At 45.1% G+C, this 15,061-nt stretch overlaps 1 protein-coding gene across 6 annotated transcripts in view; it reads left to right on the top strand.

Annotated features, from left to right (window-relative positions):
• The window catches only part of Gpam (glycerol-3-phosphate acyltransferase, mitochondrial), a 64,032-nt gene that overhangs the window by 29,736 nt on the left and 19,235 nt on the right, over nucleotides 1-15,061 (top strand). For 5 of the 6 annotated variants that reach the window (XM_087551726.1, XM_087551727.1, XM_087551725.1 and 2 more), the window contains 9 exon segments: nucleotides 216-350; nucleotides 1,618-1,740; nucleotides 3,513-3,586; nucleotides 6,147-6,260; nucleotides 8,432-8,578; nucleotides 9,815-9,911; nucleotides 10,461-10,597; nucleotides 13,646-13,745; nucleotides 14,025-14,237. In XM_087551726.1, coding sequence (XP_087407852.1) covers nucleotides 249-350; nucleotides 1,618-1,740; nucleotides 3,513-3,586; nucleotides 6,147-6,260; nucleotides 8,432-8,578; nucleotides 9,815-9,911; nucleotides 10,461-10,597; nucleotides 13,646-13,745; nucleotides 14,025-14,237 — 1,107 coding nt within the window. In that variant the 5' untranslated portion in view covers nucleotides 216-248. 6 annotated transcript variants of the gene reach the window in all.

The raw sequence follows: 15,061 nt of genomic DNA, 5'->3' as shown, positions 1-15,061 counted from the left end.
ACGTTGACCTTTGAGGCCAGGGCAGCTTAGCAGACATGTAAACACACATCAGGCCGGATAAACACTTTACCAAGCTGTAGTTTTATGCACTACACTATAGAAATCTGTCAGTTCATTGGCTGTCCTGTTACAGGGCAGAATTGTGAAGAATCAGCATTTTGAGGGCTGGTATTAAGTTTCTGGGCACTTCCTTGAGCAGTGCATGTTTCTTACAGCTCATGTTTTGTTTGGGACTTCCACGTTGAGTCATGGAGGAGTCTTCAGTGACAATTGGCACAATAGACGTTTCTTATCTGCCCAATTCATCAGAATACAGCCTTGGCCGATGTAAACACACGAATGAGGACTGGGTAAGTTTAAAAGGAGCCTTCAGAACAGCTCATTTAAAATGTTTGCTGTGATGTGAAGTAGAGATTCGCCATTACGGGAGCTGCTTCCAACTCTTAGAAGTGGTGTTCTTTTGCAATCTAAGGATAATTTTTAGTAGTACGAATTGGGAAGAAGAAAATGGATGGAAAATTCCAGAATGGTAATTTATTAAAAAGCAAATTTCTTGCATGGAGGCATAAATAGTAGCCATCACTTTGTGTAGTGTGCTTATAAATTTTTTCCTTTTGATATCTACCACACAACTTATATTTAGCAAGCCTGAATTTTATAATGGAAATGAACTCTAAAAACACTAAAAACAGGAAACGTGTTTATTAAACTAGTTGAAAAGCATGCATTTCCTTGTGTTGTTACTATTTCAGCATTACGTGGAGTGTTTAAAATACCTCAACAAAAATTTATAGTAATAGGTTGTTTTTTTAAGAACATTGTATCAGTGAGATCTGAAAAACAATGACTGAAAGTTAAAGAATAATCTTAAACCGTAGGACAGGGTTTGACTCTGTCAAATGATGTGGCTGTGATTTAAAGTCTAGGCTTTAAGTGCTCTTAGTAACAGAACATCACTGACCATACTTTGTTTTTCTTCTCAAGTGTTACAAGAACACCTGCTCACCAGGTCAGGCCTGCATGGTTTTCCCGTGGGAGTAGCCTGTGCTTTGAAAGAGCATAAGGTTGGCTGAGCACAGGGATTCAGGAGTCTGACTTCTTCATCCACTGTCAGAAGTCCCTTTGACTTCTGGGTTATTCTTCTCTCTCTGCTTCTGTGAGATCAAGGTTTTCAGCTTGCATTTGTAAGAAAGGCAGTAGTTGCCTTTGTGTGCCGGGCTATTGTTAACGTAAAGAGCCCCTGGCTTCTTTGCTGTTTGTTCCTTTCTGTGGCTGAAAAATGTTCCATTGTAATATAGGCGCCCTGTTTTTCTCTCCATCCATCCTGTGGTGAACACTACAACTCCGTGGAGTAAACCCGTGAATGCTGTATTGAACATGTAGCAGCTGTTGCAAACTATGATTTTAGGAAATCAACTTTTTCTTCCGTACCAACCTTTTTTCCCAAGTGATGATGGTGGAACACGATACCTTACATGAAAAACACTCTCTTCACACACAGCATGTGCAATTACACTGCCAACAATGGGACACCATTTTCTCTTCTATTTGAAATAGACCGAGAGGATCAAAGCAGTGCTTGCCATTTACACACGCTTTCTGCCTTGTATCCGCTAGGTTGACTTTGGCTTCAAACCTACCTTCTTCAGATCCGCAACGCTGAAATGGAAGGAGAGCCTCATGAGCCGGAAGAGGCCCTTCGTGGGAAGGTGTTGCTATTCATGCACGCCTCAGAGCTGGGTAAGGACCCTCCTGCTCACCTTGCTTTTCTGCTGCACAGGGTTTTCGATTTTGTGGATTTGGGTCTTAATGGACTTCACTCCTTCAGAATGGAGACCCCGTATATAAGTCAAACATTTCAGGTAAAGAAATGGACTTAATTCATATTGCTATTCGTTTATTAAATATTATTGGTCCACAGTTAGGGTAGAGTCAGGGGAGAGTCGATGTTTGAGTTCATAGAGTTGATGGAGTGCTCGGTACCAGCTAGGCTTTGACTTGGCTCCCAAGAGTGTCCTAGGTTTTGTTCTTTGGTTGAGAAATAAGCATGCCACTCCACCCTCTGCATCCTTTGAGAAGAGCCGACTGGGTGAAAGGTGAGCTTCTAATGGCATTTGTGGGAAGGATGAGTTAGCAAACAGGATTTCCTTCCCTACTCTTCTGAGGTGAGAGTTATGCTTTGAAGGGCTGTGTTCGATGTTAAGCACCCCCCTGAGATGGACCAAGTACTTGGAACTCAGAAACCTGTCTTTCCCAGAGGTTGTTTATAACTTGTGTGAATGGCGAACTGTGCTGGGTAAAGTCTTCCCCGGAGGCTGGCGTGGCAGAAGGTTTAGTTCTGAGGCTGGCATAAAGGTTATTTGTTAACATTAACAAGCTTTAGTCAGCCTGGGCAGTTCTCATCCATTGTCCAGGTCTGCTAAAGCATGGCTTGTTAGAGATGCTCCCTTTAGACTATGAGGGCCTTAATACAAGAATTTGTTACAACTGAAGGAACATGAAAATTGCCAGCCCAGGAGTGAGGCCATTTTAGATTTAGAGGGTAGTGGAAACAAAGATTTAAATGGAAGGTCATGTGGCTTTTCTTTTTAGACTGGCCTCTCACCTAATTCTAATTTTGAACGCAAGACAATACCTTAGCTCTGGTTCTGCAGTAAACAGTGTTGCAACTGCAGTGCTACAGTGTATCGTAAGCTGAGCTGCACAGGGAGTCATTGGCCATGTGATGCTATAGTCTGGGTTGGATGGATACATTGTAGCAGGCTGTTGTTTTCTGTGTCGGAGCAGTAAAGGATGGACCTACATTTTTCTTGAAGTTCTTCCAGGCTCATTTAAAACAATTTGTTAATGAATATTTTTATACTTCTTGTTATTTGCCTTCGTTCTTTGAAACCCCAGTTTCTGTAGAGATTAAGTGATTTTTATATCTTGTTGGCACATTTTTTTTCCTGCATTTATTTTTGGGTTTTTACTCCCTTGCTCACAATGATAAAGAGATGACTGTTCTCTAGATCACCTGTAAAGAGAGTGCCTTGTGGCTGTACTTTTCAGCATGAAGTGCTCAGTCATTGTAGGGAGTGGGAAACTCTGACACTGACTCCTCAAGTTTTGGCAGCCTCGATTTTCCTACCCACTCAATGATATAGCGATTCTTGGGTGCCCACGAGGAACTGTGGGATTTAGGATGATCATTTGTATTTGGGGACTATTGGAAGCTCTGACTTACCGTGATAGAAGCTGATTGTGGGTCCCTGCTCTGTAGGGATGGTGTGGGAAGGGAAGAGATACCATTGCCTTTGGTTTTAGGGCTTCAAAGTTAAACTTGAGTTTGTGACTGTCTTGGAAGCATAAAAAGTAATATTCAATAAAACATGTATTTCCTTCATTCATGTTTTGAAGCAGTAGCCCCTACTGTTATGTTTGGATTTTAAATGTCTTCTACAGACATTAGTGGGATTCTTGACCATCACTCCGGCTGTGAATTCATGTCTCCATTCATTTTGTTTTTATAGGAAAGGTTTTTCAACCCCAGTATCCCATCTCTGGGTTTGCGGAATGTTATTTATATCAATGAAACTCACACAAGGTAAAAGGACATTTCTTGTTTCTACTATGTCATAGAAGTAAAACTCTGTAATGCTCGTTAGTGTTCTTTAAGATGTACCTGTGGTTTCCAGAGTGGATAGAGTGTGAGCTTTTCATACTCTTTTCATGTAAAGGTCAGAGGCAGGGCAGCCTCCTGAGTGCTGTCAGGGAAATAGCTGCTCTATGTGAGGGATCCCCATGTGGTGTAAATGCCACCTGTGGTGTTCTTTAACATATGCAGATAATTAACTTTTTGCTAAGAAGTAGGAAATATTTCTTTGACAAGAGATATACGTTTAAATGTCTTATATGTTGTGACTATTTCATACTTCAAAAAATAATAAAGGCAGCCAGTGAGGTGACTTAGCTCAGGGGTTTTCAACATGACCCCTTTGGCAGTCAAAGGACCCGTTAATAGTGTTCCCATAACAGGTATCCTGCATATTAGATAATTTACATCATGATTCACAACAGTAGCAAAATTACAGTTATGAAGTAGCAATGAACTAATGGCTGGGGGTGGTCTCCACACCATGAGGAGCAATATTAAAGGGTCACAGCACTAGGAAGATTGAGAACCATTGGCTTAGCCTGATGACCTGATTGTGGTTCTTGGAACCCATGATGCAAGGAGAGTCCTCTGTCTGCCATGTGCACATACACCTGTGTGTATGTGTGTACACTCACTGGCATGTGTGTGCAGTCACACACAAACATGGGACTTTAAAAATAAAGTAAATGACTAAAAAACCAGCCACAGTGTGGAGTACTGGACGTACTCTGTGCTGCATGGACGCCCTATTGTTACTGGGCATCCACTGTACAGAATGGTAGGCTTCACTATGTTTTCATGGTGTATGTCACAGTGCCACGCTCAGATGCACCTCTCTCTTTCCCTTTGCCCGTCTCTCTCCTGCTGGTCCCACCCTACAGTAAATGTTCTTTGATTTACTTACGGAAGATAATTTCAAACAGTGAGTTCTAACTTCCAAGTACACAGGGATTGGGAAGGCACCAGAGAGAAAGAGGCCTTTGTTTTACATAAAGCCAAAGTTAGAGGATAAGGAAGAGTTGGAAGGCTGTGTGTTCCTGAAGCAAGAGAAACAGCAGCCAAAATACCGCAGGACTTATGGTTCTTAGAGTTCTTAGAGCCTCTTACTGATGGCATAAGAGGTGTTCTTGGTCATGAACGGTCTGTGAAAGGTGATCCAGGAAGCCAGTACTTGGATTTAGTCCTTCATGGTACATGAAGAGGGCCTTGTCTGAGAGATGAGGCCTGCTTATCTGGATCACAGCTTGCTTTTGTCATAGAACCACGCGTCTTCTTTGTGTTCTCCAGTTCCTCTGCGGCTCCTTTGTGTCGACGTAAAGCAGGAGAGGCTGCCCTTTGAAGTCAGGTTTTGTTTTTTGTTTTTTAGTTGACATGACAGATTCTAGGTAAAGAAACAGTTTCTTCTTCATGTAAATACACATTTTATATACGAAGCTAAAATGTTTGTCTGTTATTCCCGTTCAGAACAGTTTTTTAAAAGCATTGGCTATATTGACCTGTCAACAGCTCACACTAGTTACTCAAACACGTAGCCTTTCCGGCTGCCTGTGTGCTAATTGACAAAGCCCAACTGTGTTTATAAGCACAGGCACTGTGTACATGCTCAGGCCAGTCACACGCCTGCTCACGTGCTGTTCCTGACTTCCGCTCTCAGGCGCTTGCTCACTCCCACCTCCACACTCCTCCATGGTTCAGCAGTTGCAAAGGGGTTTCAGACAGCGTTTGGGCTCGTATTGTAATAACCATCTGGAAGTGTTCAGTGAGTGTAACAGTGGGCTAAGCTTTCAGATGAAGACAGTAAAGGAGAAATCAGAAGACATGGAAACAAATTAGTCACAGACAGTGCCAGAATTATTAACCTCACATCTGCAATCTGCCCTCAGTGTCGCCGAGTGCTGTTATCATACATGGTTTCACATCACCACACAGTGAGATTCATGGCTTCAGATTCTGAAGTGTGTCTCTGTACCCCAGCTAATCACCACAGAGTCATTATCACCTACAAGAGAATGAACGTTCCTTAGATAGACCTGCTGTGCGTTGACAGTGGGAAAATGTAGATATTTAGAAGCCAGATGTCTTTGATCTGATTAGCTTTTAATTTACTTTGAGCCTCAGTGCTTGCCTTGGAAGAATGCTTTAATACAAAAATTGCTTTTCCTGTTGGGAGGAGACCTCCAAGTTTACTTTATGTCATCTGCGGTCACCTCTACCTGTCCTGCTCACACACAGCTAACTTGTCTTTGCAGTGCTATTGATGAAATCTGACTTTTCTTTTGGGCTATTATTCAGCAAGATTAGACAATTTAAGCATGATAAATAATTTCTAGGTTTCAGTTTTACCTGAGAATGTATGAAAGCAATCATGATGAATCAAAATAGCTGCATAGCATCCTGACCTCTAGGGCCATTGTCTGGAATAGAGGACCTGAAACTCTCTGTGGTAGGAGAGCACTGTGTAGTGGGCTGTGTGGAACACTGACCGAGAAGTTTTGTGTGTGTGTTACAGGCACCGAGGATGGCTGGCAAGACGGCTTTCTTACATCCTTTTTGTTCAAGAGCGCGATGTCCACAAGGGCATGTTTGCCACCAGTATCACTGACAATGTACTGAATAGCAGCAGGTGAGATTGGGCCACTTGTGACAACATGGGGACAGGCCAGTGTGGCGATGGGAGGGGAGTGGCGTTAATCCTCTTCTGTTGGTTTCTCTGCTTCTCTCTGTAGGGCAATGCTTGCATTTCTGAACATTAAGTACTGAGTCACAAAAGTCAGGAGAGTGGAAGGCAGGACAAAGACTGCAGCTGAGGTAGACGGTCCTGGTTTGGGGGGACCATGTAATAACCAGGCCTGTAGAATGTGGAAGCAGTCATGAGCCAATGTTAGAGACGGGTATGAGTGTGCTTGGGTTCCCCATTTAACTTTCTGTAACACCAATATCGGAAGCAACCCATTTTCTGTTTTGATAGCCCAAAGAGAAGTAGTTAGTATTTTGTCTGACGGTGTTTGAGTTTAAACCCAAGTCCTTGCCTTAGAAAGCCATTGCTAGAATCTTTGGAATTTTGCTCTCCGAGAAACTATGAGGGAGCCTGACATCAGCAGACTATCAAGGGAAGGGGCTTCACACCTTCGTTAATATGCACCAACCCCAGAAAAGCAACTAATGAGGTGGTAAGAAGCTGCATAGCCTCAGAGAAAAGGAAACTAGGAGCTTTAGATGATTTTGAGGTGCAGTCTGGGGATTATGAGTGAGCTAGGGGAGAGGACAGCCAGGACAGAGTTCTCTCTGAGCGAGAAAATGAGCAGTGGAACCTCACTGGGGACAGAGTGATTAGGTTGCCCGAGTAGCAGCAAGCTTCCCTCAGAAGACTAGATGAAGTCAGCTGACGCTGCCTGTACTTTCAGTCCCAGGGTATCAGCCTTCCCTCCCTGCTTATCAGGATTCCAGTTAATCTGTCTCTTGAGGGAGAAGTTTTCTGCTGGATAAGGGAATTCCAGAGAGCCCCTTCCAGTGCCTTAGGTCAAGAGAGATCATGGAGAACTTGGAAGGCTAGGGCAGTTTCCAAGGCCTTCCATCTACTTTTAAAGACGTTCACCTTGCTCCATACGTCAAGGGTGGTTTTCTGAGCCTCACAGTATCGTGAGAGTGAGTGTTTCTCTTCTCTGCCTCCTGTGAGTGGCCCACCTCGAAGGTGTAGCAGGAGTTAGAGGCCAGAAATGGGGTGCCTGAAAACTTGGAATTCATGTTTGTAGCTTTGTGGGGAGTTGTGGCTCTAATCCCAACAGTGTTGGGCACCGTAAGAACTCAGGAAAACATGTTAAATGATATCGAATAGTTGACAAGAGAGATATTGCATTAGATACCTAGAGAAGCATCCTAGGCCCATGCCCTAAATGCTTAAAACTGTAACCTGTGGCAGTGGACGAGCCTTTTCTGTAGCCATTCTTACTGCTCAGTGGTGAGCTCCGCCTTTGTAAAATGACTGCTCAGAAGGAGAAAAGGAAAAGTAAATAGTATATCTGTTTCAGTGCTTCTCAGAGAGTTTTACATACAGGTCTAGTGAGGCAGCAGTGTAAACAAATGGTGGATTATGATTGCTGAAGAAGCTATGTGTTTCTTTGACTCTTTGGTGGCAGTTTGTTTTACTGTGTTTATTATACTGGGTTACATCCTAGATCACACAATCCGTTTTCATGAAGTGTGCGTATACTTTGAGTATGTGATCCTCTGTGGAATATGTACGCAGGGTGGCCTTCCTTTTCCCTTGATTTGTTAAGTGTAACATGACTGGGGCATTCAGTTCTACAGCAGTCAGTGAGCTGAGGAAATTCTTAGATCCGTCCAGATTTCTAAGGGAGCCTTAGGCTTAGGGATAGGATACCCACCATTTTAAAGGTGTTATTACTGTTATTTATGTATGGATGTAGGGCACGTGCCTATGTAGGAGGAGGCTATAGGACTATCCAATCCCTTGGAACTGTTGTGAGCTGCCTGATGTAGGTGCTGGGAATCAAACTCGGGTCTTCTGCAAGAACAGGACATACTCTTGACCACTGAGCCGTCTTGCCCATCTCTGGCATCAGTTTTGATCGACAACCCTGGCTGATCATCCTAACTTGTGTTTTCTCTCACTGCTATACTACATATTAAAGAGAACGTGCATTTTCTGCATATTAAAGACAATATCTTTTTCTGTTTTTTCATCATACTCATTTATAGCTGTAGTTTGGAAAATATCAATACGTCCTCTTACATAGAATCTGTTTCCTTGTCTGACTTTTACTTTCAAATCAGAGTCCAAGAGGCAATTGCTGAAGTGGCTGCAGAATTGAACCCGGATGGATCTGCCCAGCAGCAGTCCAAAGCCATCCAGAAAGTGAAAAGGAAAGCCAGGAAGATCCTTCAGGAAATGGTTGCTACAGTCTCCCCCGGGATGATCAGGTATTAGAGGGCTAGGGTAGCTTGAGGCAGCAGTCAGCCTGTTTCCTACAAATAGATTGGAGCTGTTGGACCTTCCTTTCCTCAGTCAAGGAAAGCATGTGAACAAAGGGTACTGATGTGTTTCAGTGTTAAATCACTGGCCCCCTTGTGAACGAGCACACGAAGGCTTCCAGCTGCTTTCACCCATGCTGATGGGTGGCAGCTACTCTAATTTGTGTGTCCTCTGTTCTCCTTAGACGGCTGAGTCAAGCCTCACATATCTGTGTCTTACACAGAGGAGTTGTGTGTGTTAGAAGGGTATATATATATATAGATATCTATATATCTATATATCTATATATATATCTATATCTCGCCATCAAAACTAGGAAGATTAATGAAGCTAAAAAATGCATGCTGAAAGGGACTGAATATAGATGTCTCCTGAGAGACACACCCAGAGCATGTGCAATACAGAGGTGAATGCTAGCAACCAACCACTGAACTGAGAACAGGACCCCCTTGGGGGGAATTAGAGGAAGGATTGAAAGAGCTGAAGGGGCTTGCAACCCCATAAGAACAACAATGTCAACCAACCAGGGCTTCCAGGGACTAAACCACTACCCAAAGACTATACATGGACTGACCCAGGGCTCCAACTGCATATGTAGCAGAGAATAGCCTTGTTGGGGCACCAGTGGAAGGGGAAGTCCTTGGTCCTACCAAGGTTGGACCCTCAGTGCAGGGGAATGTTGGGGGGGCAGTAAGGGAGACCCATGGGGGGAACACCCATATGGGGTAGAGGTAGGGGAAGGGAACTTATGGACGAGAAACCAGGAAAGGGAATAACATTTGAAATGTAAATAAAGAAATATATCTAATAAAAAATTAAATTAAAAAAAAAGAAGGGTCCTTTTAGTCCCTAAATTATCCTGGCCACACACTTTTGAAGTGCTTAAGTGCTGTTAGAGAAAAATGTGTTCACAGTCCAGAGCCCGCAGAGACTGAGTGAGTGGGGTCTGCTTTAAGTGAGTACGCCTGCTCTTCAGTGCAGATAGCTAAGGGCACACACATGTATTTTTCAGTTTGCAATACTTTTTACAAGTACTTTTACAAATTTCAACTTAAAATTAAATTCACAAGTACTTCTAGGCTGTAGATCCAGAAGCCGAGAGAGGCAAAAGTAAATGGCATCAGATTTATAGCATACACGTTTGTCTACGTACATACAGACTCCTATGTTTTTCTTTCTGTCAGGCTGACTGGCTGGGTGTTACTAAAGCTCTTCAACAGCTTCTTCTGGAACATTCAGATTCACAAGGGTCAACTTGAGATGGTGAAAGCTGCAACTGAGGTAGGATTTCCGTGCTCCGTCGCCCAATTCCCCATATGTCGATGCTCTGCCCTGTAATGCCATGTCCTGCGTGTGTGGAGTGCTGCTAGACCTTGTCCAGAACCCCTCCTCTGCCGTTGGCCCTTTGAACCCATTTGGAAACCACTCCCCCCAACCTTTGTGAAAACAAGCAGGGCCTATTAAAAATGTGTAGAATTCCTAATTTACCTTGCAACAATCCTGAACACCACGGCACACATACACATAAAGGGGTTTCGGATATACACAGGGACATAGAGGCTCAGGTACAGGGGGAAACATCAACTCTCCTGACTCTAGCGCCCTCTGCTCATTTCCGTGATGAAGGCTTCCTCTCAGGAGAGGTGCGGGTTAACCTGAACCATTGTGTGTTCGCCCCACTGTATTGTGGCAGTGTAGCTTATGTGTACTGCATAGGCACTGAAGAATTATGGAGCGCCTTTGGGAGAGTGAGTCATTGACCATAACCAAACAAAGTAGGACTGAAGCTTAACTCCTGAGCCTTAACACTGTGGCTCCCTTCTGCCCTAGACGAATCTGCCGCTCTTGTTTCTGCCGGTGCACAGATCCCACATCGACTACCTGCTGCTCACCTTCATCCTCTTCTGCCACAACATCAAAGCTCCATACATCGCCTCGGGCAACAACCTCAACATCCCCATCTTCAGGTGAGAGTGGCCTGGTTCAAACTAAAGGTGGTAAAGAGACAGTTTTGTCAGACATCTTGGGCACACTTTTAATCTCAGCTTTGGGTGGCTGAGGCAGGTGGGTCTATGTGGATTCTAGGCCATCGTGCTTCATACTGCAAGTTTCCAGATGGTGAGTCTCTGCCTCCAAAGTAAAAACCTGAAACAAAAAAACACCTCCAAACCAAACCAAACCAAACCAAACCAAACCAAACCAAACCAAATTGTTTTGAATGTAGGACTTGTTGTTATATTTTGATACTTGTTATAAAAATGACATTAGCCTTTTTATTGTAGAAGTAATGTTTCACTGTGTAACCTTTGCACAATACACTGTTTCACTGTGTAACCTTTGCACAACACACTGTTTCACTGTGTAACCTTTGCACAATACACAACACAAAGCATTGCCGGTCAGGGTATCTCTGCATTTACTTTTGATACCGGCTACTTTGTGGAGTGTGCCAGGTAAGCTAGACGGACAGTATCAGACAGCGGAAGGCCATTAAAGGGCAGTGGACCAGACCTGTCAAAGAACGCTGAGGGGATGGCTTGGCGCTATGGTGGCTAACGTCGGCAAGGGTGACCTGCTGTGATCTCGACCTCATGATGCAGAGAATCCAATAGAGCACTTTTACAGGGCATTTCCAGAGGATGCTGTGGTTTTCACAAGGGAAAGGCAGAGATACAAGGTATGGTTGTAGGAAAGTGAAGGGTAGGTAGGTACGCTGGAGTGTGCACGAGGAAGCCCACGGGAAGGCCAGAGGAGGGAGGTGCAGCTGCACAGATAGGGCTAGGTCAAAAGCAGCTCCATGCTAAGGGTGGGAAGCTCCTCACTGACCACGTGGGCAGACCCGGATGTTGATGACTGACCACATGGGCAGACCCGGATGTTGATGACTGAACACATGGGCAGACCCGGATGTTGATTGCTCATTCTGCACTTGAAGAGATTGACTCTGATTCTGTTATGAAGGCTCAGGCAAATGATGAGGACTTAGGTCAGTGTAGCCATGATCTTGGAGAGAAGAGCAGGGACAGAGACTGAGAAGGAATTAGTAAACTGAGCTCCTAAGAGTCAGTGCACGTCCCCATTTGGGACTCAGTAGAAGGTGTAGGGAGACTGGATCTGCTATCTACTGTGTCTGATCACTGGGGAGGAGCTGATGAGGACTGGGTTGAGGTTGTCTGAGGAACTGAACTCTCAACTTCCAAGCAGCACACAGCACTGAGGTCAGTCAGCTCTGGGACCTGACAGGAGTTAAAGTTTGAATGCAGAGAGAAACTGCAGGGAGCGGCCAGTCACTGGGCAGTATGGGCTTCCCACAATGGCATTCAGTCTAGGCCTCAGTCTCACCAAAGGAGACGCTCTTCCTGGTCCTTCACGCTGAGTTCTCCAGGTCCCCAGTGTCTGCAGCTAGTCAGACCTGAGTAGTTAGCAGAAGAGAAGCCACCATTTCTGTAGTCAGTGGTATTTATCCTAATGAAACTTAAGTAAATGTAGACAAGACACACTTAGCACTTGCTGTCAAATAGCTTATCCTGTTATGGGGAGCATAGACGTTTAAACACAGTGACAGGAACCCACAAGACAGATGTGCTTTCACAGGGGCTAGATTACCCATGCCACACTCCACAGCATCTTTTCCCAGCGCCAGGGAACCAAGACGCTAAATTAGAAAATCATCAGATAGCTTGGATTGGGAGATGTCCCCAGTGGCAATCTGCTTGTCAGGCCTGGGGCCCTGAGTTCTATCTCGAGAATTGTGCAGAAAAAGTCTGGGTGTTGTGGTGTTTGCAGAGGCAGGTGGCACGTTGGGCTCTCTGGCAGCCAGTCTAGCCTGTTTGCCAAGCTCCAGGCCGGTTGGAGACCCAGTCTCAAAATGTAGGTAGACCTTGATTAATGACATGTGTGCTTGTGTGCTGGCCTCACATGCATCTACCTGCCCATGTGATGCACACGCACACGCACACGCACACGCACACGCACGTGCACGTCCTTGGGCAGAAAGGCCTGGTCTCAGCACTGGAGCAGCTTGTCTTGCTGTGGTCAGAGTTGCTGGTCTCACAGGACCCTCTCGTAAGCATCAGCTATTGGAGAATATTTTCCCCAAGGAATATTTGATCCTTCTTGAGACGGGGTTTCACTCTGTAGCTCTGGCTGTTCTGGGAACAGTAGTGTAGACCAGTTTGGACTTGGAAATCCTACTGTTTCTGCCTCTTGAGTGCTGAGATTAAAGGCATGCACCCCCATGCTCAGTCATTGGTTAACTTTGGTTTTTTGACAGTGTCATAGATGTATTTAGTGTATTCTGATTATTGTCTTCCCCGGACCCTGTCTTATCTTCCTCTCATCTCGGTTAGCCCCACCCCACCCCTACCAGTCAGCCCTTTTCTCAGGCTCCTGACATTTAGTTTTGTGACTCATTTATGTTTCTTTAAAAAAATAAAGATGTATTTGTTTCATGTGCATGAATTTTTTGCCTGCATATATGTTTATGCAGAACTTGTGTGCCTGGTGCCCAAGTAGTTCAGAAGATGGTGTGGATTCCTTGGTACTGACTAGAGTTACAGATGGTTGTGAACCACTGTGTGGGTACTGGGAATTGAACCAGGGTCCTCAGCCAGCACAGATAGTGCTCTAACTCTTGCCCAGCTTGTGACCCATTTGGTTTAGCCAGGGAGGTGCATCTGTGTGACCAGATGGAACTGCCCCCTAGAGTCTAGAGAATTCACCAGTGAACACACAGAGAAGGCCGTGACTCAGTCTCCCTCAAATCCCTGTCCTTACCTCTGTGGATCACCTCATCAGATTCTTTTTGGCTCAGAAGTTAAGATTCAGTGATGCTTGAAGGCTGAGGAGTGGGTGAAACATGTCAGCAACATGGAAATGGAACCCCTGTGTTTCCATTGCCAACATTCAAGTGACACGTGTGCTTCTGTCTGGATGGCAGTGCTTTGGAGTATCTTGACATTTGAGTCTTTTTACATTTTTTCTTATAAATAATTTGTGCATTCTTGAATTTGCAGTACCTTGATTCACAAGCTTGGGGGCTTTTTCATAAGACGGAGGCTTGACGAAACTCCAGATGGACGCAAAGACATTCTGTACAGAGCGTTGCTCCATGGGGTGCGTATGGCCTTTAGTTGTCCTCAACACCATGGCCTTAGCTGTCATAGGGGAGTGACGGGGACATCAGATTTGGGAGGTTACTACATGTAGGTGATTACCGTGTGTGGTCACCCAAGTGCCATTTTACTGGGGTCCCTGGCTCTAATGGATGTGGGGTAGCGTTAGGTGAGCGTCAGAATTGCCATTCGTGTGTGTGCTTTGTATGAGGGTTTAGTTGTCCTGTTCTCATCTGAGTTGCTCAGTCTTATGCTCATGTCTGATTCTCTTGTGTCTCAGCATATAGTTGAACTCCTCCGACAGCAGCAGTTCCTGGAGATCTTCCTGGAAGGCACCCGCTCCCGCAGTGGCAAGACCTCCTGTGCCCGGGCCGGGCTCCTGTCAGTGGTAGTGGATACTCTGTCATCCAACACCATCCCTGACATCCTGGTCATCCCTGTGGGCATCTCGTATGATCGGATAATCGAAGGTCACTACAATGGTGAACAGTTGGTAAGGACCCAGCCTGAACATGCCGTCCTGGCCTTTCAGGCTTTTATGTATTGATTGCCACCGTCTTGCTGATTATTTAATGAGGGCACTTTGCTAAACATGGTGCCTCTCTGAAACCCACCTGGGTGGGCATGGTGGGTTGTCTTCTTGTGAAAGAGTCTCATGTGGTGTCTCCTGGGCTTGGTGTGGGTGGGTGGGTTCCCGTGTCAGTGCTGGCTCTGACCATGGGACTAGAGGTGGAGAGGCACTTGTCACGGAGTTGTGGGCTCACTGTTGATTACCAGTGAATTTTCGTGAAGCCTGCAGACTGTGTGGGCCATGTTAGCAAAGCAATGGCAAACCGCTCTGAGAAATGGGAGGAATTGTTTTAGTGAACTTTGACCAAAGATGCACCAGTCATAAACACTCAGGTTGGATCAAAATGAACTCACCTACATGACCAGCACCCAGATGAAGTGACAATATTATCAGGACCCAGAGATCTGACCTGCTCCCCTCCTCTTAGCCCCCTTCAGGAGAGTCTGACTTCTCATAAGAAGATTGGTTTTCCCATGTTTGACGTTATATCATAATGATGTGTTTAGTTCTTCGGGGTCTGATCACCTTGTGAGCACGGGTGTTTGTAGGCTTGGCCACATTGCTACTGCAGTTTAGACTTCACAGTGGAGAGACGTTCCTGTGTGAGGAAATCACTCGCACAGCTTGGAGTGTATCTTTTGCTACTTGGTGGGTTCTTTTTCCACCTTTTCCCACTCTTCCCTTGTCATCCCTTTAACCCCCTCTGGATAGGAGAGAAAGAAAGGACAGAAGGGACAGGGGCAGGC

The sequence above is a fragment of the Rattus norvegicus genome, chromosome 1 (assembly GCF_021556685.1).
Source record: "Rattus norvegicus strain SHRSP/BbbUtx chromosome 1, alternate assembly SHRSP_T2T, whole genome shotgun sequence".
NCBI classification, from domain to species: Eukaryota; Metazoa; Chordata; class Mammalia; order Rodentia; family Muridae; genus Rattus; species Rattus norvegicus.
Note: the sequence above shows the minus strand (reverse complement) of the source record. Positions and strands in the feature narration are given on the sequence as shown.